This window comes from Strix aluco, chromosome 26 (genome assembly GCF_031877795.1).
Source record: "Strix aluco isolate bStrAlu1 chromosome 26, bStrAlu1.hap1, whole genome shotgun sequence".
NCBI lineage: Eukaryota > Metazoa > Chordata > Aves > Strigiformes > Strigidae > Strix > Strix aluco.
Genome location: NC_133956.1, coordinates 4,403,227 through 4,429,174, shown reverse-complemented (window position 1 = coordinate 4,429,174; position 25,948 = coordinate 4,403,227). Strand labels below are relative to the sequence as shown.

Sequence of the window (25,948 nt, the reverse complement as noted above, 5' to 3'; positions counted from 1 at the left end):
TACAGTAAATAGGAGAAATTTTTATTTTGTTACAAAAGTAAAAGGCATAAATAGATGGTGAATCCTACCGGGCTCTATGGTGGGCAGGCCTGGCTGCACAGCACCGCAGCGCAGCTCCCAGCCCGGCCTGTGCTGCAGCCACCAGCAACACCAGCTACAGAGGCGGCTGCTGAAGGTGCTGGGGGGGGTTGAACCCCTTCCCTTAAAACTAGAGTCGTGCTAAGACAAAACAGGAAGGGGGGAGTGGCCAGGGGGGTCGCAAGGGTAAATTCTGACCATGTACTAACTCCGGTCTGGAGAGGTGAGTCCTCCAGCACATGGACACGGCTCGGAGAGGGGCTGGTGGGGTTGGGTGTGTAATGCCACCGGCTCGGCTGTAAACGCTCTGGCATGAATCCTGCTCATCTCGAAAACCCGCTGGAATGCGAACCGCTATCTCCCAGCATCTACGGGAGGGGAGACACCTTCGCTGGGGGTAAAGCTGGTGGTTACAAGGAGCCACCGGCGGCCTCGGCTCGGCTGCGCGAGTCCGTCCAGCGGCAGGAGACAGCAGGAACTCCAGTTATTGCTCTGGGGTGGGACGGCTGTATGGCTTCGAGCTTTGAACCCACGGGACGGCTGTCCTGCCTCCCGGAGGGGGATTGGAAAAGCTTTTCCTTGTGCACGGCCGCTTTCCCCCCTCTCTTGCAGTGGGAGGGAGGAAGGCGCAGCCGCGTAGCCCTGGCGAGCGGAGGCACTCGTGGTGGTCATGGCTGTAGTCTCGGGTGCTGCCCGCGGCGTCTTGGCTCCCCATGGGGCAACTCCACGAGAGGCAGAGGGCTGCGGGCTGCCACAGCTCCTGATACTGGATCGACCCGATGCGAGGGAGAGGAGAGAGGAGGAAGAAAAGGAGAGGGTTAGTGTCAGAAATACAAGAGCGAGGAGCAACAGGGAGCAGAGGGGAGCACCCGGGCTCGGTGACAGAAAGGGGAGACAGTCCGGGATGGAGGAAAGTGTTGGCAGCCACAGGCCAGGACAGAGGAGCAGCTTCCTCCATCGCTGCCACTGGGGCTCGAACCCGTGGGGTGGTGCAGGGAGGGAGAGGGGCAGCTCCACAGCCCCCAGGCGAAGCCAGGCGTCGTCACAACGTGCTTTGGAAGGAACTTACCGTGGCCATGGGCATGTCGGAGGAGGAACCTGGTGTTAAGAGAGAAGAAAACAGGCAGAGGGGAAGGGAGGGGAGGGATCGCCTGAGCAGGTCAGAGCTGGGATGAGAAATCTGTTCCAGGTTCCCCTCCTCTGTTCAGGCCACAGCTCGCTCCAAACACCAAATCTCTGCATCAGCTGGGGGCTCCCTCCAATCCCATCGTGGTCCCAGCAAGCCCCGGGCTTCACAAACCCTCTGCCCGGAGCCAGCCCCCAGCCCAGCCCCTCCCCGAGGCAGAGCAGGCGGCTCCATCTCATACCAAACCCCAGCACAAAGCTGGGTGGGGGGAAGAACCGTCCCTCCGTCCTCGCCGAGGCTGTGGGCAACCAGCCCCTCTGGCACGCAGCCCCGCGCCGAGGCAGCACAGCCCAGGGCTCGTTGCCCCGCACAGGGGTGGGATCCTGGTGGGATGGAGGGGGCAGAGGGACACCAACACAACCAGTGACGGGTGGATGGACAGAGCTGGTCATGCGGTGGAGATGAGATGAGTCGCTCGAGCGGATGACAGGGAGAAGAAAGCGCTTTCTTACCAGCTAACCCTCAGAAAGCAGCGCTAACGTCCAAGGAGGGGGCAAAATCCCATCAGGCTGTGCAGGAAATGGCAAAGTCCTGGCAGGCGTCCTCCTGGGGAAGACACCAGACATTATGCACCTCCAGACCTGCCCGTAGGGCTGGAGGGGGCTGGGTTAGATGGGGAGACCCCAGATCCCAGCACAGCCCTGGACCGAGCAGGGTGGGTGGGGAAAGGACACTGAGGTGATGATGGCTTCTGCAGGAAAGGGATGGGCAAGTGGATGAGACCCTGCCCAGCCTGGGGACGTGGGACAGAAAAAGCCCTTCGCTCCAGCAAGAGTCACGGCAGCACCAATGCTGCCAGGCACCCCTCACAGCCCCATCCTGCAGGAGGTTCTGAGCTTCCAGGCAAGGCCTGGGCCTCATAAAGAGTCCAACTGCCACCTGGCAGATGTCAGACACCTGCCCTGCTCTGTCTTAAAGGAAGAAAATAATAATCCAAAGCAATTAACTCTTTAAAAATATAATTTTATTATGTCGAGTAACAAAGGAAACCGGTTTAAATAAAACCAGGAAGGAGTCTGGCCCCTGATAACACCCCCCCCACTGCTCCTCGCTCCCCAGCACCAGACCCTCAGCTCGGCCCCACGCCTGCCCCTGGAAGGTTGAGGCTCCTCGAAGGCTGGGACGAGCCCGGCTGGGGACATCCCTGCGGGACAAGGGGGGAGGGAAGAGCACGGTGGCCTCTCCAGATGCAACATGGGCACAGCACGAAGCTGCGGGGCCGGGGCTACGGGCAGAGCAGCACCAGGAGCCTCCCCGGGCAGCGAGGGCCATCTGCCGGGATCCGGTAGAAATTCAGCAGCTGCCACCGTGCTCTCACCTCGGCTCTCGGCAGAGGGGAAGGAAGAGCTGGTGGCCAACAGCAAACAAGCCCCGAGATCTCTGTGGGGCCGGTCAGAAATGTAAGGCCAGGGGAAACCTGTGCCTCTGCCGTCACCCAGCGTGCCCCGACGCTGCGCGCGGTCACTCACAGTGTGAAAAGCACGACGCTGGTGAATCGGGGGGGCGGGGGGACGTGCTGCCCCCAGAAATGTGCTGCCTCTGCCTGAGGTTGAAATACATGTGTCTGACCCATGGAAACCTAACCAGGCAGCTTGACACAAAATGCTGCAAGCCTCTGCCCTGGTGCTAACATGCACAACACTACCTGCACCGAATATAAAACGTTCTACGTAGAAAAAAAAATAATCTACAAATTGTGCAAAAATATCCAGCAGCTTTTAATAACATGATTCAAGTATTGCTAACAAGGTCTGTGACTCCCCTAAGCACACTCCAGGGTTGGTGACACAGCGCTGGCTGCCCTGCCCGGGTCTCCCGTGGCTCCGCAGGCCCAGAGCGATGCTCCCGGGGAGCCCAGGCACACGGGAATCGCTCCCCGGGCGCTGGGGACAGCCCTGCTCTCACCCACCGGCCCGAAACCCAAAGCAAGAGCACAACGTGAGGTGACTGAGACCAGCGCCCGCTCCCTGCTTCCTCTGAAGCTCCACCTGGGAAAGGTGCGACCCTCAGGAATTCACACCCTTTTGTGTTGCCTTTTGGTCTCCTACAGACAGGACACAACCAGGCTTTCCTGGCAAGCTGAGCTTCCCAAATCTTACAGCTGTAGCCTTGCCAACCAGCATCTCACGACGAGAGCCACAGAACGCGGCATGTTTCTCCTTCCCCATTAAAAGGGGGGGTCATCCTAACTCGTGTCCTTGCTGCAAAACGTTGTCTACTGACTGGCAGAGCCAAAACACAAAGAGTTCTTCAGCACCCCCTCGGTGACCAGCCAGCAAAGAGGATCAGCAGCAGCTGGGACAGCTAACTATCTTCCACGTCTGCTGGGAGCCAGGGTCCTCCCAGTTGAACAGCCCCAACTTACCAAGGCACAGCAGCTTCTGGAAAAAAAAAAAAAGCTGCTCCGGCAGCGGCCGAGGTGAGAACCTGGCCATTAAGAGACAGAACAGTCCTTCCACATCGGCACAGGGGAGCGGGACGTGTTCATGGAGATTAACAGGGCTATCAGGGAACAGCCCAGAAGACAAGGCATGACAGCCAGGGAACCGTTTGCCAGTCCCCACCTCGCATCCCTGGCCCACCTCGTTACTCCAGGCAGGAAACACATCGACCCCCCCGGAGCTGAGACTCCGGGCTCAGAGATCTGGTGGCTCCCCAGATCGATTTGCTTCCAGGTGCAGCAGGGACCCCCCCAGCTTCCTGCACGAGTCTGAGGGTCCTGCATGCTGTTGGGCTCTATCGGTTGAAAGTCCAGACAGGCCACATCACAGTGAAACAAATAAACAAAACAAAACAAAAATAAATAAATTAAAAAAAAAAAAAGAAAAGGCAACGTATGGCTCAACTGAGTCTTTGGCAGCTCTGCATCACAGGGCTGTCCCGCCTGAGGCTGGGGAGATGGTAAGAGGGGAAGGTACTGGCTGGAGCGAGGTGCAGGCGCAGCAGGCACTGGGCTACATCCCAGCACTGCTAGGGAATGCCTCCTACCATGCTGGTGTCAGTTTTGGCTCCAAAAGAAGGGATTTCACTCTTAGGACTGGACGGGGTCCCGACATCCGCCTGGATAAATCCTCTTCTGTCTATCAAACTGGAAAACAGAAAGGGAAGGGTGCAAGGGGAGAGGAGTGATGGAAATGAAGGTTGTGTGAAGACGGGAGCTCCCGAGGCGCAGAGGAGAGGGCTCTCTCCTCATGGGAGCTGCTAACCAAGGCGCCGGCAGGAGCGCGCTGGCTCACGCAGCTTCCTGCCCATTACACAAACCACAGACTTATCACACCGACCCCCAACAGCCTTCGGGCAGTTAAAGCTTTGGGTCACCGCAAACCCAAATGGGAACTGGCGAAACGTCTTCACAACAGGAAAACAACATGAATGAGGGAAGAACTGGAGTAAAACACTATTCTCCCCGCAACCTCCCAGCGAGCAGCTTGGCGCCCTGAATCCGCAGATTTACCAACTCTGAATGGCAGCACTGGCATTTTCATAGAATCATAGAATCCTTCAGGTTGGAAAAGCCCCTCGGGATCAGCGAGTCCAACCATCAGCCCGACTCTACAAAGTTCTCCCCTACACCACATCCCCCAACAGCTCACCCAAACGACCCTTAAACACACCCAGGGATGGTGACTCCACCCCCTCCCTGGGCAGCCTATTCCCCTCTCTGACCACTCTTTCGGGGAAACATTTTTTCCTAATGGAAAATTTTGGCAGATCTGAATTCAACAAAAAACTTGGGGGCACTTCAGAGAGCAGGGCCAGGTGTAAGTGTAAAAAAAGACACTTTGATTCCAGCTGCACAGCCTCAGACACCCTCTCCTGCTGCTGTTACACTGAGTACGCACCTCTGAGATGCTCCACATAAATCCACACTGGATCCAGTGAATAAACTGTGTCTCAAGGATCCCCAACTCCTGTGACAGCAGCCTGACTCTGCCCAATTGCACCCTCTTGTGACAAAGCAGTGATAATCCCGTGGTGCAGGTACTTGCTTCAGGCCCAACGCCTCCCTACACCCGCCTTGGCCCTTGTTTTAATGTCGGCTCTGCTTAACTCACAGCTACGAGCATTTGGTAGGATGCAACTAAGCATTTCAGGTGATTTAAGTGTTGGTAAAACCCAGGGTGTCTGCACTGCCTGGTGTGGATCTCTGCCAGCTGCCACGATGCTCGATCCTCTGAGCACAGGAGGAAAACTCCTGTGCCAAGAATGGCTTTAAACTGCAACAGGGGAGGTTCAGACTGGACATGAGGAACAAATTTTTCCCAGAAAGAGTGGTCAGAGAGGGGAATAGGCTGCCCAGGGAGGGGGTGGAGTCACCATCCCTGGGTGTGTTTAAGGGTCGTTTGGGTGAGCTGTTGGGGGATGTGGTGTAGGGGAGAACTTTGTAGAGTCGGGCTGAGGGTTGGACTCGCTGATCACGAGGGTCTTTTCCAACCTGAAGGATTCTGTGATTCTAAGAAGTCCTGCCACTACTGGTATTCACCATCTGCTCCGAGCCCTGTGCTGCTGCTACTCTCCCCTTATTGAAGCGCAGGATGTGTCTTATCTGCCAGCTCCATGAAACGGTTACGACTGACCCGAACTCGTCAAGCTCAAACCACAGGAGAAGCAACAGTTGTATCTCCTACTTATACACATCTGCAGCCTTTCTCTGCAGAGACTGCGAAACTGTTCCCTCTTCATCATCGAAGCAGTCGTGTTTGTGCTGACAGTCTGCCCTGAATCCTGATAAATCCGTCCTTTCCGAGGCCCCTCTCGCAGAGCAGGGTGCGATTCCCAACGCCGTGGAGGCCCAAGGCTCTTACCTGGGATGGAATGGTCCACACAGCACCGCACAGCAGTTTGTGAGGATACTTTTATGGCTGTAGGGATTGGCAAACTCTGAGCCCCTCTTGTTTGACCAGGACCCTTTGATCTGAAAGGGAAAGGATACACGCAGATTGAGACAGGAAAGACGTGACAGCGGATAATTACACGATAATGAATTTGATTCACACCCTTGCTCAAGAGGTGGAAAGCTTGTCTTACTGCAAATGTCCTCCCTCTCTTTGCTTTCACAGGCAGGACAGCTGCAGAAAGGCAGCGAGGAGGCAGCGATACACTGCTCCAGCCTCTGCCAGGGCTCAGCCTTGCAGCTAAAAAGCTCTGGAGCTGTGTCCTCCCCGTGCTGCGTGGCAGCGTCACTGTCTTCAAACGCCGGCCACCGCCTCCTCCCCTCGTTGTCTCCTAAGCTAAAAGCTCATCAGAGCAGGGCTCTAGCTCACGGACCCTCCTGGGCTCCTCAGGCTGAACAAACAACAAGGGGATTCCCAGGCCGTGCTGCAACGGGAGGAAAAAAAATGTCATCTGTCCCCACCCTGAGCAGCTGCCACGGGGACTCTGATTTCGAAACCCCGATCACACCGAGCGTAGGCACACACGAGTGGGCAGATGCTATACCTGGCCTCAGGCCTCCGGCTGCAGCGAACCATTTACTATTACATTTCCTCCTTTTATTTTTACTTCCTCTCCCCAGTTGCAGCATAAGGCTGGCAACGTGGGCAACGCAGCCAGAGAGGCAACAGGCCAGGAGCTTCGGACCCCACGGACTGAGAGCACCTGGCGACCTCCGCAAGCTTCACTGACACGGCCCCGCGCGCTTCTGCCAACAGGGAGGTGGAGAGGAAAGGGGAAAAAGTAAAAAAAAAAACACTAAACCAAAGGGATGCAAACATGCCTTCTGCAGCACTGGAAGTTCCACCAAGGAAAACAGGTACTTCTGGCCAGAAGGGTGAATTTTGATTCCTTCTGAGGATCAGACAGATCCTGCTTTTCCATACAATCTGCCCGGCTCAGGGTACTCGTTTGGCCCTTGGAGTCTGCACACAGCCCAGACTTTGAGGTAAATCTCATCAGGAGATTTCTGTACATTATTTGCCTATTAGACATGAGGAACTGATAGAGACAAAGGGACTTGCCCAGGGTCTCAGAGGAAACCTGTGGTTATGTGGGATGCTGAATTAAGATCACCCATGTTCCAGGCTAACACCCAAATAAATCTCTGGGGCCAGTTTTCCTTTTTTTAGTTTCAGAACTCCTAATTTTAAGCAAGGCCACACACAGACTGGAAAAAACACACACATGACCTGTCTAACATTTCAGCATGTGACGCCCATAGCCTGACACTGCCAAGCAACACGTGTCACACAGTCCCCTGCTGCTGCGGGCTGCTTTCCCCCCTCAGCCACCTGAAACTACAGCCTAAATGTCCTGGGTGCAGGCTCAGCCATCTGAAACTACAGCCTAAATGTCCTGGGTGCAGGCTCAGCCATCTGAAACTACAGCCTAAACGTCCTGGGCATGGGCTCAGCCGCCTCAAACTACAGCCTAAATGTCCTGGGTGCAGGCTCAGCCGCCTCAAACTACAGCCTAAACGTCCTGGGCATGGGCTCAGCCACCTGAAACTACAGCCTAAATGTCCTGGGCATGGGCTCAGCCACCTGAAACTACAGCCTAAATGTCCTCGGCATGGGCTCAGCCACCTGAAACTACAGCCTAAATGTCCTGGGCATGGGCTCAGCCAGATGAAACTACAGCCTAAATGTCCTGGGTGAAGGCTCAGCTGCCTCAAACTACAGCCTAAATGTCCTGGGCGCAGGCTCAGCCGCCTCAAACTACAGCCTAAATGTCCTGGGCATGGGCTCAGCCACCTGAAACTACAGCCTAAATATCCTGGGCATGGGCTCAGCCACCTGAAACTACAGCCTAAACGTCCTGGGCATGGGCTCAGCCACATGAAACTACAGCCTAAATGTCCTGGGTGCAGGCTCAGCCGCCTCAAACTACAGCCTAAATGTCCTGGGCATGGGCTCAGCCACATGAAACTACAGCCTAAATGTCCTGGGTGCAGGCTCAGCCACCTGAAACTACCGCCTAAACATCCTGGGCATGGGCTCAGCCGCCTCAAACTACAGCCTAAATGTCCTGGGTGCAGGCTCAGCTGCCTGAAACTACAGCCTAAATGTCCTGGGCATGGGCTCAGCCGCCTCAAACTACAGCCTAAACGTCCTGGGCATGGGCTCAGCCACCTGAAACTACAGCCTAAATGTCCTGGGCATGGGCTCAGCCACCTGAAACTACAGCCTAAATGTCCTGGGTGCAGGCTCAGCCACCTGAAACTACAGCCTAAACATCCTGGGCATGGGCTCAGCCGCCTCAAACTACAGCCTAAATGTCCTGGGTGCAGGCTCAGCCACCTCAAACTACAGCCTAAATGTCCTGGGCATGGGCTCAGCCACCTGAAACTACAGCCTAAACGTCCTGGGCACGGGCTCAGCCACATGAAACTACAGCCTAAATGTCCTGGGTGCAGGCTCAGCCGTCTGAAACTACAGCCTAAACATCCTGGGCACTGGCCATTTGCTTTGCAGTGGATTATCACACCTTGCTGAGACACTGCACCAAGGCAGGTTGCCAAGGCTCCCCTGAAAACCTCCCCTCTGCTTCAGAAGGACCAGGGCTGCCCCTGCAGAAGGACAAGCATTCGGGTACTTACATCTTCGTTCGTTGTCAGGTTGGAGGCGACTAAATAAGTGTGAAAACCTGAGAGGCCCAAAATAGACCAGACTGAGAAAAAACAAATCACCAGCTCCAGCACAGTGAAACAAAAGTCAAGGAAGTCTCAAGGAACAAAATCATTCTTCAAGGAGAGGCAGAGGACTGTTTTGGGATGTATGTGCTGCGACCACACACACTGGGCCTTGAAAACACCCCAGCAAGCTTCCCATTCCCTGTGCCATTCTGCAGGCATCCACCGGGGCACAGCCTGCTCCAGCCGCTTCCCTTCCCACATAAATTTGTAAACTGGGAAACAAGTTATTGACCCACCCTTAGACCCTGGTGGTGAACTAAAGGCCTTCCCGATTTGGTGACGTTATCGGTCTGCAGATGCCTGTCTGCCCCAGCCATGTAGCTAGGGGACTAAATTAAGTGGTGGGAAGTTCACCAGGGTGGCCCTATGAAGAGCTCATGGCACCTCGGTGACATGGGCAGCGTTGCTGCGCCAGTGACAATCTGAGCAGCTGATGGCACCAGAAGGATATCTCGCAGGTGTGGTCTTCAGAGTGACGAGGAATCCATCTCTCTGAGAGCCTGCAAAGCAAAATGGGACAAGGAACAACATCCCATCAGGCAGCGTCGCATCTCCAGCCAATGCTTCCCTCCCGAGCACGCAGCCACCCCTCTGTGGGTCACATCGATCTGCCTGGCTGCCCGAGAAACATCTGCAGCCTGTAACTCTGCAGGAACGTCAGCGCACAGACACAGCTCCAGGAGATTTGGGGCTGACAGGCAAATCACCTTCCCCACCAGGTTAAGAGCAGATGCACCCACCAGCATATTTGCTCTGGAGGGGATTAGCCCAGTCACCAGCTCTCAAGGTCTCTCTGCAGCGAGGTGCAGGGTGGATCTGTGCTTCCCTGCAGTCTGAGACCCTGAAAAGCCCGGTTAAACCAACCAGACCCTTCCCACGCTCTGCCCAAGAGGAACAGCGGCCCAGTGCTGCCCCAAGCCGTCTGTGGGCAGGAGCACGGCGCTGCTGGCGCCCGCGGTACTTACGCAGAGTGAGGTGGGTGACGACGCAAGCAAAGATGAAGGCTGTCAGGAAGGAGAGGGAGAGGATGAAGGCATAGAAGTAGCGATAGTTGCGCTTCCCCACGCAGTTGCCCACCCAGGGGCAGTGGTGATCAAACCTCTCTGAAACAAAGGGACACGGTGAGGACACCTGCCACCTCGCACATCACAGAATCACAGAATCATCTCGGTTGGAAAGGACCTTGAAGATCATCTAGTCCAACCGTTAACCTTGCACTGACAGATCCCAACTACACCAGATCCCTCAGCGCTATGTCGACCCGACTCTTAAACACCTCCAGGGGTGGGGACTCCACCACCTCCCTGGGCAGCCCATTCCAACGCCTGACTACCCGTTCTGTAAAGAAATGCTTCCTAATATTCAGTCTAAACCTTCCCTGGCGCAACTTGAGGCCATTCCCTCTTGTCCTGCCGCTGGTTCCTTGGCTCAAGAGACTCATCCCCCCTCTCTGCACCCTCCTTTCAGGGAGTTGTAGAGGGCCATGAGGTCTCCCCTCAGCCTCCTCTTCTCCAGACTAAACCCCCCCAGGTCCCTCAGCCGCTCCCCATCAGACCTGTGCTCCAGACCCTGCACCAGCTCCGTTGCCCTTCTCTGGACACGCTCGAGTCATCCAATGGCCTTTTGGAGTGAGGGGCCCAAAACTGAACCCAGAGATCGAGGGGCGGCCTCACCAGTGCTGAGCACAGGGGTCAGATCCCTTCCCTGTCCCTGCTGGCCACACTATGTCTGCTGAACCTCCAAAAACCAGGGGCTACCAATCGAGCTTCCACCCGCCACCCCGAGACCAGAACCCCTCTGCAGCAGCACAACAGCAACAAGTTTCAGCAGAGCGCTGCCGCCTGCTCACATGCCCTTTTTTAATCATCAAAGACCAAGCCATTCCTCGCACCAAACCCTGCGTAAGTACAAGCCTTGTGACTGGTGACACCTACCATTACTAAAACTGAAAGAGAGCAGGGAAAGAGCAGCAGTTTTTCCAGTACCTAACAGCACTGGGTGTGTGCATGCAGCATCGCTGCTCCCTTTCTGCGTGTCAGCTTCCCCCGCCTTCTTCGGGACAGAAAAGAATTTTTCAAAGTTATAAAGATACGCCTCTAAAACCACAGAAACTGCCTGGGAACCCAGGGCAGGTGCAATATATCTGGAAACGCTCCCGACTGCCTTCTAATGAAAGGGCTGCACTGCAGACTAACAGGACTGCGGTAACCGTTCTGCGGGGGACACCAGCACAAACAAAACCCACGGCACACAAAGCGGGCACACGCCTGCTCCCCCCGGATGGCTCCTCTTCAAACGCTGCTTTCCAGCGAGCTGTTCCAGCCACAGCCACCCACGGCGATCCCCAAAACACAGAACGCTTGGCAACTCTCAAGTTTCTCTTAGCCAGAGCCCTGGGGTCCTGCGAGCAGTCACTCGCTCCTCAGGCTGCCCCAGCAGACAGCGTAAAGCACAGCCTCTGCATCCACACGATGTACAACCAGGAGCAGCTGCACCAGGAGTAAACTCTCCGGGCATGCCCCAAAATCACAAGCCGCCCTGCTGCTGGTTCAAGCTGCTCTGGTGCAGGCAGGCTGCGCTGGGAACCTCCCTGCCCACCCCCGTGCAGCTGCCCCACGCCTGCACAGAGCCATCAGAGGCTTTTCTTCAGGTCTTTGCTCATTCCCTCCTGCCCCACCACACTCTGAGGGCACGGGGAGAGGACACGGAAGAGCTCAATCAGCATCTATGGTGGTATCTGGTGACAGCAAGGCCACAGAGAGCAAGGAGCCCACAGCAAACCTCGTGTTTGGTGGAGACGTTTCACAGCACTGTCCTCCCAGAACCAGGGAGAGCAGAGACACGGAGTCTTGGACGTGCTGCCCCTTGCCCTGAGCGACTGCACTGGTGCTGCTTTCATTTTAAATGGGAAGAAGAAAGAACCATTCAGTATCTCGCTTTATAATCCTTTACGAGAAGCAAAAGCAATCTGTCCAGGAACATAAAACACACACCCCCATCCCAAAATCTCAGCACCTTTCCCCTTTCTGGGCTTACCGACACAGTTGTCGCAGACACTGCAGTGAGAGGTGCGTGGAGGCCGGAACATTTTGCAGGTGTAGCAGTACTTGAGTTTCACCACGTACTTGTTTATGACCACCTCCATCGTGCGGGCCGGCGGGCGATAGGTAGAGGTACCCATACTGTCTGCGAGGATGAGGAGGGACAGTCAGACTGGTGCAGGTGAAACCCAAACCCCCGTTATCATCCCGAGCTGCTTCCTGGCAGGGTAAGGGATTGGCACGAGCTCTCCTGATTTTAAGCAAAAAGCTAAAAGGCAGCTCAGCCTACAGGATTTGTTGCAGGGTGGGCAGCCAGGAACTCCAGTCAGCTCCTTGCAGCATTATTTATGTCCTTTCCTTCTGTGTTCAATGGCAATGCTGCTGGGATGCCAAGAGGAAGTAATATCTGCCCAGTGCTTTGAGAACATAAAGCAATTTATAAATAGCAAGCACAAAAGCAGCAGCGTTAACGTGCCCAGTAACACCAACTCATCTCTGCGTGTCTAACGGATCACAACACAAGGAGGCAACATCATCTGTCAACGCACGTGCGGCTCCTCCTCTGCTGTAAGCATCCAAGTTGCAGAAATCAGGGTCACCTCAGCAGAAACGTCCCCCCACCACCGCCAGCACACAACCTGCCAACTCACAGCCGGAGCCAGCGGCACCGCCGGGCTCAAGAGACTCATCCCCACCGCAGAGGGGGAGGACAGCGAGGTGCTCCAGGCAGCTTTCATTGAAATTTGACATGTGTATCTTAGTAACACAAGAGGATTCCTCCTCCTCAAGGTCAGAATTGAGGATTTCTAGGGGCAGCGCAAGTTACATCAGTGCGTGCTGGCGCTTCATTAGTCATCGGGGACTGGCAGCTGGAGGCTGTTTCTCTGCTCAGCAAAAGTGGGAGCTGCAAAACCTCGGTATGACGTTGGTGATTTTGAGGGTTATTCCTTTTAGTCACTCTTAAAAGAGCACCTTTCCAACTCCGAGGAAGTCTTTGAAAATAGAGATGTAACAGTGAGCATGTTAAAAGGATAATAAGTAGATTATATTAACAGTAACAGCTGGCACATCAGGCAGCATCTGCAGCCAGATTACTGCTTTAGGCACTTAGAAACAGAAACATGAATAACCACTCTGAGGATATTTTAAAACCATATTTTTAGTCAGATGTAGAATTACTGCCTTGCAACTGTCTCCAGTGGGGCAGATTCAAGCTGAAGCATTTATGATGACGGGTCACATCAACAAGGTCCACAGATCCCGGGTGCACACACCTCCTTGGCCACCACCAAACCAGCGTGACATAGTAGTTTTTAGATGGGGACAAACATTAGGATACTGTTAGAAACCATTACAATAAAGAAAACCTTGCAGCACAGCAGGCTCAATGGCAAATCATAATCTTAAAAAGCATTAATCCCTGAATTAATTATCCTACATCCTCGCTGCCCGTGTTCTGCAGAAGGTGGTACAGGGTCAGATTCCCCCAAGTCTGAATGTTGTCCAAAGTAACTAACACACCGTTACAGAGCAGCCCCGTCTTCAAGAGCCTGGCAGCGTGATTCTGGAGGGGAACTCTGTGCTCCCCCAGCCTCTGGTACGCAGTCCCTAACCGTAGGGATGGTCAGGACACCGATGCCCCAAGCTCTCTCCCTCCCCTGAGCTCTGCCTGGGGCCGCTGCCCGCTCCGGGGTGGTCCTGAGGGCAGGACCAGGCACAGCCCCGAGGCACTGTACGACAGAAAGGAAAAGCACCTCCCCTTCTCTGCGGATCCTCTCTCGGATCCTCTCTCGGAAGCACGGCCCGCTGTGCTAGAGGAGCGCGTCGCACCGCTCTTACCAGGACTTCTAAGGCACTGACAAGCCTCACAGTCTGATATTCCGGCCTTTTCTCCCCCCTGGACAACTGGTAAGGAGTCAAGTCCCAAGAAAGGAGACTCGCTGAGCCTGAAATGCACGTGCACGCACACACACAGAGGCACGCACTGGCCCAAACACAGGAGAGGGAACAGAAGTCTCACCAATCCGCTTTTCCAGGTCTGCGGCCTCGCTTGGGGTGGCTCTGGGCAGGATACCTGGGTCTCTGAAGCTTGTCTGGAGCAGGCAGCTGATGACAAAGAAGAAGAGGACGGCTGCAATGATGGGGATGGCCAGGGTCAGGTGACTGGCAAGGAAGGGACAGCTGGTAAAAGAAAAAAAAATTGCATTGTTACCAACCATTGCTACAGAACTGGCTACCAGCTGTGACACTACACGCTATGAATTAGCACGGGGGAGTGGGCTGAAGAGCTGCTGCTTTGCAGAGACCTCTGGAATAGCAAGTGCCAGCCCAGAAACACCGGAGTGGCACCGGGAAGACAGGGGCTTTGGCACAAAGACGGCAACCTCTTTGTCCTTCTGAAGTCCCAGAATTGCATTTCAAAAACCTGCCAGTCGCCCCCAAACCCGGTCACCTTCTACAACAGCAGCATCAAGAACACGTGGAGAAACACCCCAAGCTAAGCAGGGATCAAAACCAGCGTGAACACGATCCCATTTGGTCCAACACGTGAAGCCGAGAGGGAACTTGGCTTCGATTCAACACAGCTTTGCTGTCTCTGGATGACTCGTGTGCCCTTCCTGGTGTGCCAGATGTTTTGAGGATGCCTTCCAGCACTGACACCGCTGTGACAAGCCATCAGACATCTAAGCCGAGGACGCCCGCTCCTGGGCTCGCTGTACTACGGCCTGGGGCTGTTCCTCTGCAGATGGGGACCAGTGTGATTGTGCTCCACGTCAGGGCAGCTCTGTTATCGCAGCATGACAGGTGAAGAGGGCCGAGGAACACCGCTCTGCACGGCGCAGCGCCGGAGCCCCCTCCCACCCCTCGCTCCGCAGAGGGATTTGCTATTATAAGCACCGATAAGCAGCCAGAGCCGAGCGCAGACAGGCAAGCTGCTTGAGCCCTGATGTCTGCGGGCAGCACTAAGTCTCAGTAACTCTGCGAGGCAGTTTGAGAGGATTAAGTAACTTTTGTTTCAACTCCCAAGCTCAGCTGTCCAGAACAAAGCAGCCACCAAGGAACAAAACCCCTTCGGCCTGAGACCAACGCTGCTGCCGAGCCCCTCGGTCGTGTCCCTGACAGAGGGACAGAAAGATCTCTGAAATGAGAGGTGTGAGCTTTGTTGTCGCCCCTTTTCCAGGAGAATCTCTGCACCTCGCTTTCCCCCATCAGGCACCAAGAATCATAGAATCAATCATTCGGGTTGGAAAAGACCCTTCGGATCATCAAGTCCAACCACCAGCCCGACACTACAAAGTCCTTCCCTAAAAGAAACGGCATTTTAAAACAAAAATGAACTGTAGACACAGGCAAGAGGTATTTGCTGCACATCTAGCAAACCGTAACTCATGCAACAGAAGCACACTACTAAAATAACAACTTGGAAAGCCCCAGGGCATCAACCAAGAAAGAGTGACTAGGCAAGAAGGGAGGGGAGAGCAGATGTCCTCTGCTTGGCCTGGTACAAAGCCGTTACTGTGCTAGTGCTGCCCATTAGTTTCAGATAGAGCAGAGAAAGCTGCCAAAGACACACAGACCCTAAGAAAGGAGTTTCTCCGTCGGGATGCCGTTACTGCCTCCCACAGCTGCCTGCCCCTTTCAGCTAATCTGACTTCTCAGAACCTCTAATCCGATCAAATACCTTCATCTCCCCGCCAGTAGGCTTGGGCAGCTTTACTCTGAGACTCACGGAGATAACGCCGTGATCCCAAGGCAGGCATGAGCCCCCCACCCCGCTCCATACCACAGCAGGAAAACCAAGCTGCCTTCCCTCCCGAGACAGAAACGCGGAGGCAGGATGGCAGAAGCTCTCAGAGGTGTCGAGAACCAGCGGGGCTCCTTCGCCGGCTCCTCCAGGCAGCGCAGGACGTAACGGGGTGCTCTTGGCTCTCCCCTCCCTTGGGGCACAGGGGCGGGGAGCTTCCCCGGGCCAGCTTTCCTGAAGCAAAGGGGACTGAGATGGATGCAGCTCCCTCTTCCCCAGACACCACTGCACGGTGGGGACAGAGCTCCAGGGCAGACCCTCAAGGCGGGACCCCGAGGGATTTCACCATTTATCAAGCACCTTTAACAGAAACACTATCCCTGCCGCCTCTCGGGACAAAGTCCACCAGTCTTGGGGGTTTCCTGCCTGCAATTCTGGATCAGTTCTCTGTAGCCAGAAGGGAGACTGGGGGGGCATTTAGAGACCAGGAGGAGATCCCGGGAGGATGTTAAACCCCTTCCCGGGGCCAGACTGAGAAAATAAGGTCCGGGGCCACCCCTGTCCCCCCACCCCCCAAAAACACACCTGAGGACAAGCAAAGGGGAAGCAGTGGCTGCTCGCAACGTGGGTCTGGGGGCTTGGTGCAACAGGGCAATGGCTTGGGGGGGCAGCGGGGTGAAGGGAAGGATATTGGGGCTCCTATGGAGGGGAGAGAGGTGCCCCCCAGCCCACCTCCCTCCCACCCACGGCTCCCCCCGAAAGGAGGGGGCTTAAAGGAGGGGCCAAGAGCTGTTTAGAGACCCCCGTGGGGAACGATCCGAGGGACAGACCCCCCACGGCTTTACCCCGACAGGGACGGGGACCTGATCCTGGGGGGGGGGGGGGGGTGTCCCGGGGCCGTAGCGCAGCGGGGGGCACCTGAGGGACCTGAGGGTGTCGTGTCCCGCCCCCCCCGAGCCCCGCAGGCCCCAGGGCGGTGCCCGGAGCCCCCGGCCCGGCAGCGCGGACTCACTCGAAGGCGAAGAAGAGGCCGCTGGTGGCCAGGATGAGGCCGAGGGTGAGGGCGAAGACGCCGCTGTGCCGCGCCAGCATGAGGCGGCCGCCGCAGTAGAAGCGGTTGCGGCCCGGGAACACCTCCCACTTCCGCCGGGGCCGCCGGGCCGCGCCGGGCCGCTCCGGTCCTACGGGGGGTTGAGGTAACGAGATGACTGTACCCGATCCCGGAGCCGTTACCCCGGGCGGGATTTGCCGGTACTCGCAGTCCTTCATGGCGCCGCAGCGCCCGGCCCGGCCCGGCCCGGCCCCGCCGCTCGCCCGGCGGACGTGTCCGCCCCGCCCCGCCCCCTCGGGGACACGCCCCCCTCATAGCCCCGCCCCTCCACAACAAGCCACGCCCACACAGCAGCGCCCCTCCGCTGCAAGCCGCGCCCCCTCGTCGACCCGCCCACTCAGCACCAAACCACGCCCCCAGCCCCCGCCCACTCATCGGCAAACCACGCCCCCCCGTCGACCCGCCCACTCTACCAAACCACGCCCCCCAGAAACCCGCCCACTCAATACCAAAACACGCCCCCTCCTCGATCCGTCCACTCGTGGCCAAGCTACGCCCCCCTAACCCCGCCCACTGTGACAAAGCCACGCCCCCTCACCGCCGCGCCCCCTGCCGCCCGCCGCCCCGCAGCAGCCCCGGTCCCGGTCGCCCCGGCGAAACATTCCAACACCCCCGCCCCGCGGGAAATGATCCACGTTCCTCGAGGATGTGCGTGTACGGAGAGACGGGCTGCCGCCAGCCTTTGGAAAAGAAGGAACCGGAGAGGTGCGAGCGGCTCCTGCAAGGCAGTGTGGGGTCCTCCCGGCAAGGGGTGCTCGCTTCCCGGAGGTTTCCCGAGATCCTGGCTGTAAATAACTGCTCGGCGGCAGTACTTCCCCCAGGAGATGGAGAAACATTCCCTATCCCAGGCAGCTTACAGGAATTTTGGCTGTCAGTAACGACAGCAGAGACAGGCAGGGTGCTGCCTGTACATAGTAACGGAGGAGTAACGCCTTTGTAACCGAGAGCACGGCATCACTACAAATACGTCAGGTTTTTTAGAAAAAGCAAGCTTCAATTCAGACCAGTGCTTCTACCCCACGACCCGTCTGTACCGATCCAGACCCTCACTACGTCCACGGCAAGAAGTTGCAGTGCAGAATCAGGCCCAGCAGCCAGTAGGACAAGAAGAATCCAAGAATGCATTTGCTGAGGGGGGTAATTAATCTAAAGTTCATCAGCAGCCTCACAAGGGGGTTTTCCGACGTCCCCTTCCTGCAGGAACCAGGAGATTTATCTACAAGTGACTTCTCGGAGCGAGGTGCGGCGGTTTGATTATCAGTCCCCTCGCTCCAGAGTAAAGGTTCGTATTCCTGAAGGAGGTGAGCGGAGAACCAGTACAGGATGGGAGAGCAGGAGCCGAGGAACCGGGTCAGCACCTGGAGGCGACAGGCAGAGCAAAAATCACATAAATTGCAGGTTTCTGACTGTGACCAACCCTGATCCTGAGGCGCGGAAGGAAAACATCTATCTGCCTCAAACGGTCTGCTGGTAAAGGGGCCTGAAATACAGCCTCCATTCGCAGGGCTAGGATTTATTACACTGAAATGAAACACCTCTCAGCTCAACCTGCTTTATTTATTACGACATTTGTGTAAGCAGTCAAGCGGTCCCCAGGTTTTGGACAAGCACAGTAACTAATTGTCACCATCTCACTAAAATCCTTGTCACCATCCAGCTCAGGAGCTGCGCAGGGGCAGCAGCTTTGGGGGGGATTTGAATCTTACTCTTCAATCACTTTTTCACTGGAACCCCCAACCTTTAGTGCCACTCTCTGTGTTCTAAAAAGACCTTCTAACACTTTAGGCTAGAGACTGGCGACAGGCTCTGGATCCTTTGTCATCCATTACGCTCAGCCCAACATGCTAATGACCCAGGAACCTCGTTCCCCGACAGCTGGTTAGCAGGGCCTGGCAAGCCCGGCCTTAAGCACACGTCAAACGTGACCTAACCCCGTCGCGGTGTCCTCATCACACCGAGCGCCTGGCCAGCTCTCTTTGGGAACTCTCCAGCTGAACAGGGGAACTAACTGGCTTTGGAAACTCTCTGTGGAAAGAAGAAAGGCGAACGCTTTCGGTTTGCATTGCCCTGCGCCGCCCTGCAGCCAGGACAGCTTCAGGTGGGGACTGTCACTGCCTCGGCCACCATGGGACATTCCCCTTCAGAAACCACTCCCGTGTGCTCCTGCGAAGGGCCTACCTGCACGTGCATGCAGAAGAATCCCACCGCCAGCGAGACCGTGGCATGGACCACATAGACGAAGACAGCGGGGCAGCAAAACCCAGCTCTTGGTTTACCCTCTTCTTCACTCTTTCTTCTCTCTAGACCAAGAGTTAGGCAGTGCCGGGGGTTTGCAATGAGGTAGGTCCAGGCAGCCCACGAGCCCAGAAGCGTGACAGGCAAAGCAAGCAAGAAATTTGGTGTCTGTCTGAGCTCAAAATACCTTAAAAAACCCACATTCCAGTAAGCGTCTTGAATATAGGAATAGACCACGGGGAATCGCCAGGAGCACCAAGGGGGTTTAACCCCGTTCCTGGCCGCCAGACGATAGCCCTTGTCCAGAGCCAGCTGCAGCAGCGGCCTGGGAACAGTCTGCTCCAGGCCAGTGCCAGGACCACAGAACCTCACGTAGGCATAATACTGAAATAAAGCAAAAGGTAGAAAAATCCCAGCACACATCAGAACCGCTGAAGATGTCATGCTAAGGAGTTGCTTCCACAATGGAGGGAGCTTCCTTAGCGATCCCGAACCCACCTGGAGCTGGAGGGCAAAGCATTTACCGCGGGCATAGAGAACGAAGCCGGCATTAACAAGCCCGTTGGCACGCACCCCAGAAGCGAGGGAGAAGAGCAGTCCACCCAGCCAGCTCTGCCCCTTCTCCAGTTGCCACATGGCAGTGAACGCCAGGAAGGCAAACATGCTCTCTGAGTAAGCAGCTGCCATAAATACGTTGGCAGGGCTGACAGGAAAGAGAAGGGCAGCAAGGAAAGCCACCCCGCGACGCTGCAGCACGACGCAGCCCAGCTTATACAGCGCAGCGGCTGCCAGGATGGAAAAGAGAGAATTAAGAAGCACGGCCGATAGCAGGAGGCGGCTCCGCAAGCGCAGCAGCGGCTGCAAGGGCCACAGAGTGCCCTCGGCCACGGCGCGCAGGCTCAGGGGGTACAGCGGGAGGAAGGCGCAGTTGTGCTCGTACAGGTAACCCCGCTCGGCGATGAAGAGGAAGTGCTCGGCATCCCAGCGCGAGAGGCCGCCCAGCAGCCGCTCCAAGAGCAGGTCCCACAGGCCAGGCTCGGGCAGGCGAGGGGGAGAGAAGGCGTCTGCGGCGTGATCTGGGAGCAGGAGGTTAAACAGAGCCTGGAAAAAAAGAAGAGAGGATTGAAGTCCGGCAGACATCCTTTCGCACCCTACCCAGAGCACCGAGCAGGAGTTTGGTGAATCTCCTGGGTTTCAGAGGAGACAAGAGCAGCACAGAAGCCAGGCTGAGGGGCTTTGCAGCAAGGACACCCATAAGGCTGTGAAAAGGTGCAAACGCAATCTTTGGAGGCATTTACACCTGAGCTGAATAAGGCTCTGGAACAATATCCAGCACGAATCCCCACAGAACTGGACTGGGAAAGCTGCTCAGCCCCACGCACAGGCACATCGAGCTGCGTACGCTCACGCCGGGTGCCTCTGCTATGCCTCCTGCTCTACTCAATTTGGCATTATTGTCCCAGCTGACCTCCAAGGGAGAGGAGAAACTAGAGAAAAAGATTTTCCCAGAGCAAACTGATGCAGAAGACAGCAGCCGATTCCCAGGCCCCCTCTCTAGTCTCTAGATCTCTATCGCCTCTGCAGCTCGGCACGAATTAAAGGATTCGCTTTCTGGAGATGAGCAAGCAGGAGCTTGTGGTGCTGACCACATTTTAAAAGGGGAGAAAAAAACCCAGAATACTCATGAAGTATGCAACTTGAGGCATTGTAATGTAATTCCAAATTACAATATGTTTAAAAAAACCTAAAAAACCTGCTAAGTTCTGTAGCTTAACTACGTAGGATGAGTCCCCCGCACTGAATTCAGCGTTGGCAGAGAAAAGAGAAAAGGCCACACTGAACAAATTGGACTAAAAGACCTACAAAGCCGCCGTTTTACCATGAAGCACCACATCTGGTCTAACCAGGCCCCTGGCATTTGCAATACAGAGTCTTTCATCTCAGCTGATGGTTCCACTCAGCCCTAGCCAGCGGTGACCGGGGCTGCCACAACGTGCCAGCTGGCTGGTGGCCTGTTGCTGAAGAGCTTTCTCAGGCCAATTTTGTTTCAGGAGGGCCGTGGCTCCAGACAGACTCTTTGCTGGCTGTCTCGGTACGCACAGGTAGGATGGAGTGAGTAACCAAGCTCTCCCGTGCTCAGAGAACATCTCTGGAAACAAGACCCAGGAGGAAGGCGCAGGAGGAGTTTATTGTCCCTTTCTGTGGATAAACAGAGAGTTCAGCCCCTCCACTCTCGCTACAGCGGCGTGAAAACACAGTAAGCTACAAGGAAACTTATGTAATTCTACTTAACAGCAACCCGCCCCCCTGGATGCAGCTGGTCTGTTGGTTCTCCAAAGGAGAAGACGATTTCCCAGTTAAGCAGAAGGAGCCAGCGCGCCGTGCGCAAGGCAGCGCCGCAGAGAGCAGCCTCGGAGCAGCACCCGCCGGGCGTCGCAGCACCTTTGGCTCAGGAACAGGAGACTTGCCTGGAGCAGAAGCGTCAGGGCTCTGCAGCGCACCGCAAACCACACGACCTCGCGGAGGTGGGGGTCTTGCCTGCTCACCAGCTCCATTCTGAGCTCCAAAGTTGCCTCGGTAGGTCATTGACGTCCTGGGAAATTCTCCCTCTGGTTTTGGAAATCTGATAAACAGAGAGGACAGACACAGAAAGGTATTTCTGGCTCCAGTCACGTTTGTAAATTATGCGCTTTTATTTACTATCAGGCACTTCAAAGGGCTGCAAATCTCTATGAACAAGGAAGTCACTTATGAAAAAGATCACGGATCTGGGAGATGACGCAGAAGACCTCTTTGATATTGTTCCTATTCAAAAAAATATCCCTGACTTCTTAACCTTGGCCAGGACGCAGAGGGAGAGAGGCTGTAACATGTATCCTCAGCCCATTTCTTACGGGGCCAGTGTAAATTCCAGAAGCAGACAGGCTCACTGGCCTCCTCCACGGCTGCCTCGGCAGAAACACCAGCAGCTCAAGCCAGGACTCCGCCAAGCATCTACACACACAGTCAAGTTCCGATGAGCTGAATGGGATTTAAAACCTTTTTTTTTTTTTTTTTTTTTTTGAATAGAGACAGAATTAAAATGTGGATTCTGAGCGCAACGCCCGTGTAAGCAGTTTGCTGATGGGGGCTCGCAGGCGCTGCCAGGCACGCTCCCTCCTCTCTCCAGCTCTCTGCCCTGCGTTAGCCCCTGGGAAGCTGAGAACAGCTTTATTCCGCTGCCTCCGTGGCACCGGCCCCACACGCTTTGTCAGGGCAAGGCTAAGGTGCCTTCTCAGCCACACAGGCTTCCCCCCACCCCTTCCACCGATCAGAGGCAGCGTCTCCAGGACGTGACACTCGCACCACTCCACCCTCGCCACCTGCGATTTTCCAGTATTTTGGCAAAGGTCCTGGTCTCCAGAGTGAGGACATCTGCCTGTCAAGCGAATTGCATATGCTAAGGTGGCTCTCGTCCACCTCTTCCCTGCAAACCTCACCTGCAAGATTTAAACCGCTTTGCGGAGTCTCGCTGCTTTCTTTTCTGTGTGTTCTGGATTGACGTTGTGGGACCAGCCATGAAAGCTGCTGGCCCGGAGCCACGAGAGGCAGGCAGTATCTGTTATGCAGCTTTTTAAGATAACACAGTTCTTCCGTTGGTTCCCCAGCCACCAACTGCTTTTCAGTTTGAGAAACAGAAGACCCACAGTTCTCGCCAGGTTCCAGTGACACCACATCTTGCACTATTTCCCACCTGCCATCTTTCTGATCCAGCGCCTTACGAAACATAAAGATCCCCAAACCGATCGCTCAATGATCTAAAAACACGCTGAGGTTTTTCCTATTACTGATGGATAAAAAAAAAAAACCAAACCTGGCAGGTTAAAAACTGCATGAGAGAGCAGAAAGCAATCCTCAGCAAAGCAAAAAACAAAATCCAAATACGCTCATTTATAGTTCCAGTCCCTAACCACAGGATTATGCTTCCTATTTAGCCACATACAAAAGTTTTGGGTTTGCTTATATTCTCCTCTTGCTCCAGAGCATTCACAGCTACAGACAAAGCAACTAGTGGGAGGCACATTCTCCTGAATCACGAAGCTGCAATGTTATTTTAAGAGAGGGGATACTTCAGCCCAGCTGTAAATTCTATTAAAGCGCATTCACAGCTGCAAATCCTATTAAAGCACAGCGGCAAAAAATTGTCCCAGCACTTTAAATATTTTTTAAAAAGCAGAGAAAAAGCCTCGCATCAATGTGCCAAGAAGGCTCAAAGCAAACAGCTTTAAAAAGCCTGTTCCTGTCACGACGCAGCACACCTTGTAACGGAGAGCAGCGGAGTCTACAAAAAGCTGCAGCCCACAAGCACCGTTCTGGTCGGGAACACGGCGTCAGAGCAGGAATGTCTCTACCCCGAAAAGTGCCACGTGAAAGAGCACCTGCACCAACGGAAAAAGGAGACGAAAAGGCAGAAGTGGGTTAAAAATATTTCAGTAGAAAAAGATGCAAAGTATTAATTAAAGATGCGTTTCTTTCCGCGTTCTGCGTTTCCCTTTGCTCTCAGATACGAACTGCGTTTTGCCGGCTCTGGAAACCGTGCTAAAAAAAGGATGTGAACATGAACAAAATAGACGCTGGGTAAATTATCATGTAAATGAAAATATGAATTCGGCGAGGACTGTGAAGATGCAGTGGAGAGCGGTTTCCACCCGGTGGCAGCAGGCCCTCGCCACAAAGGCTTCTCCTCCCTCCGCACACCGGGGTGCGGGATTTTACCGGGAAACCGGCTCCAGGCTGCGTCCCAGGAACACTTGGAGAGTGTTTGGGCACCTCTGGGGACTTCTCCAACCTGCTGTTAGAGTCAAGAGATACTCCAGACATATTTTAAAACCTGTTCTAACCAGGATGCCAAAGAAACAGGACCAAATTTTGGAAATCCCGTTTGCCTAGCGCTGTTTCTGTGGGCCTGGGCGCTCCCGGCCTCGCAGCCGCTTTCGCTCCTGCCCAGTGGCTGCAGCCCCAGCACTTGGCTCGTGTCTGAACGGAAACGGGCACGTTTCTATCCCCCGCTCAGGCGCGAGAACAAACCCCACGCTGGATCCAAACGCAACCTGACGGCTCGGCTCGAGGCCACGGACGATGCTGGAGCTGCGGGGGTTTAGCTCAGGTCTGAGCACACCGCAGGGAGCCAAGCCCAGGAAGGCGCCGCGGCCGCTCCCGGTGTGTTTTCACCCTTGCAGCAACGTCCCCAACCCCGCTCGGTAAAGCGCAGCCACCAACTCCCAGGGACACGCTGGGGACTCCCGCTCCTGCCCCCACTGCTCCTCGCAGATGGGCTGAAGCCGCCGCAGCCGGCGTTTCAGGGGGCAGAAACGAAACGCAGGATGGTTTCCCCTCTCCTGCGGAGGTTCACAGAATCACAGAATCATCTCGGTTGGAAAAGACCTTGAAGCTCCTCCAGTCCAACCATGAACCTCACCCTGACCGTTCCCAACTCCACCAGATCCCTCAGCGCTGGGTCAACCCGACTCTTCAACCCCTCCAGGGATGGGGACTCCCCCCCTGCCCTGGGCAGCCCATTCCAACGCCCAACAACCCCTTCTGCAAAGAAATCCTTCCTAAGAGCCAGTCTGACCCTGCCCTGGCGCAGCTTGAGGCCATTCCCTCTTGTCCTGCCGCTGGGTCCTTGGCTCAAGAGACTCATCCCCCCTCTCTGCACCCTCCTTTCAGGGAGTTGCAGAGGGCCATGAGGTCTCCCCTCAGCCTCCTCTTCTCCAGACTAAACCCCCCCAGTTCCCTCAGCCGCTCCCCATCAGACCTGTGCTCCAGACCCTGCACCAGCTCCGTTGCCCTTCGGTGACGGTTGAAGCGCTGAACAGGGATGTGTTCAGGATTAGGGCCAGTGATCGCTTGTGTGTTTATTAACGGGTTGATATTCAAGGCCGGGCGGGGCTCACCCCGGGCAGGCCGACGCGTCCCGGGCCGGCCGGAGCAGAGGCCTCGGGCCCCGGCCTAAGGAACCCGCTCGCTTGATTCCCCCGATCCTCGGCGAGGCCCGTCAGAAGGGCTGGCGGGAAAATAAAGCCCGAAGGCCGGTCCGGCCCCGCCTCGCTGGGAGCAGGTTTAAGCGCAGGACGCGCTGCCCCCGCCAGCCCCGCGCCGCGGGCCGGACCCCCCAGTCCCGATTCGGACCCCGTCGACGGTTCAGCCCCCCCCGGGCCCTTCCCCGGCCCGTCCCCTCAGGGGTGCGCGGGGCCGGGGGGGGGCGCTCCGAGAGGGCGATGCAAAAAGAAAAAGGGGGGGGGGGGGGGGGGAGGGGCAGGCCCCCGCCCCTCCCCCCCCGCGGCGCGCGCGCGGCCCCGCCCCTCCCCCACCTGAGCGCCCGGCGCGCGGCTCCCGCGCCGGCTCCGTCCCGCCGTCACCATCGCCCCGCCCCCCGCTTCCGGCCGCGCCTCTTCCGGGGCTGCGCGCGCCGCGTCACGTGACGGGTGCGTGTGCGTGTGGTGGGGGGGAAGGGGCGGGCGGCGCCATCTTTGTTAAGGGCGGGCGGAGGCGCTCATGGCCTCTCCGCGCAGCCCGGCCCTTCCCGCCGCTCGGGCCGCAGGGCGGGACCCCCCGGCTGAGGGGATCAGGCGGTAACAGACGAGCCTGGTTGGGGCACTTCGCTCCACAGAGGGCAGCCCCGCGCCTCCCCCCCTCTTATCATGAGGTGAGGGAGCATCAAATCGACCTGAGAAAAATCAGGTATCGGCGAGGGGAGAGGTTCTCTTCGGTCGCAAATTGAAATTTCCTCCCTCGGCAGAGGGGCGGTGGGCACAGGCCTGGCAGCCCACAGTGCTGCTGCAGCTCCCACAGCACCGCCTGGGGCCTTCCTCAGCCATGGCTCCTCCTGGACCCGCGCCCCGGGGTGGCCACCAGCCAGGCAGGGCCAGAGGGGACGAGG

General features: G+C 56.2%; 2 protein-coding genes across 17 annotated transcripts; both read right to left on the bottom strand.

Moving 5' to 3' along the window:
• Window positions 1-17,005, bottom strand: ZDHHC18 (zDHHC palmitoyltransferase 18). Of its 9 annotated transcripts, XM_074850686.1 has the most exons (11): window positions 16,693-17,005; window positions 13,956-14,116; window positions 11,931-12,080; window positions 11,676-11,786; window positions 9,860-9,997; window positions 9,346-9,394; window positions 8,799-8,901; window positions 6,070-6,179; window positions 4,253-4,352; window positions 1,717-1,810; window positions 1-844 (listed from the first exon to the last, which is right to left on the bottom strand). In XM_074850686.1, exons 1-10 carry the CDS (start codon window positions 16,947-16,949, stop codon window positions 1,769-1,771), a joined length of 1,221 nt encoding a protein of 406 aa, XP_074706787.1. In that variant the 5' UTR covers window positions 16,950-17,005; the 3' UTR covers window positions 1-844; window positions 1,717-1,768. The 9 variants fall into 9 exon arrangements, with proteins under 9 accessions (XP_074706787.1, XP_074706790.1, XP_074706784.1 ...); XM_074850689.1 differs by lacking the exon at window positions 11,676-11,786; XM_074850683.1 differs by lacking the exons at window positions 1-844; window positions 1,717-1,810 and adding an exon at window positions 2,207-4,000.
• A 746-nt stretch (window positions 17,006-17,751) lies between these two features.
• Window positions 17,752-25,451, bottom strand: PIGV (phosphatidylinositol glycan anchor biosynthesis class V). 8 transcript variants are annotated; one of them, XM_074850844.1, is made up of 6 exons: window positions 25,380-25,445; window positions 23,325-23,444; window positions 22,506-22,852; window positions 21,495-21,649; window positions 18,970-20,127; window positions 17,752-18,149 (listed from the first exon to the last, which is right to left on the bottom strand). In XM_074850844.1, exons 4-6 carry the CDS (start codon window positions 21,579-21,581, stop codon window positions 17,841-17,843), a joined length of 1,554 nt encoding a protein of 517 aa, XP_074706945.1. In that variant the 5' UTR covers window positions 21,582-21,649; window positions 22,506-22,852; window positions 23,325-23,444; window positions 25,380-25,445; the 3' UTR covers window positions 17,752-17,840. The 8 variants fall into 8 exon arrangements, with proteins under 8 accessions (XP_074706945.1, XP_074706950.1, XP_074706946.1 ...); XM_074850849.1 differs by having other exon boundaries at window positions 21,573-21,649; XM_074850845.1 differs by having other exon boundaries at window positions 22,506-22,680.
• Window positions 25,452-25,948: the final 497 nt, after the last annotated feature.

Coding starts and splice junctions, on each gene's coding strand:
- ZDHHC18 (XM_074850683.1), bottom strand. CDS start 16,949: ATGAAGGACTGCGAGTACCGGCAAATCCCGCCCGGGGTAACGGCTCCG. Junction 14,117..16,692: donor GGCCTCTTCTTCGCCTTCGA/GTGAGTCCGCGC, acceptor TTCTTTTACCAG/CTGTCCCTTCCTTGCCAGTC. Junction 6,180..8,798: donor ACCTGACAACGAACGAAGAT/GTAAGTACCCGA, acceptor TTTCCCTTTCAG/ATCAAAGGGTCCTGGTCAAA.
- PIGV (XM_074850848.1), bottom strand. CDS start 21,581: ATGGAGCTGGTGAGCAGGCAAGACCCCCACCTCCGCGAGGTCGTGTGG. Junction 20,128..21,494: donor CCCTGACGCTTCTGCTCCAG/GCAAGTCTCCTG, acceptor CTTTTTTTCCAG/GCTCTGTTTAACCTCCTGCT. Junction 18,150..18,969: donor TCTTCTGCATGCACGTGCAG/GTAGGCCCTTCG, acceptor TGTCGCCTCCAG/GTGCTGACCCGGTTCCTCGG.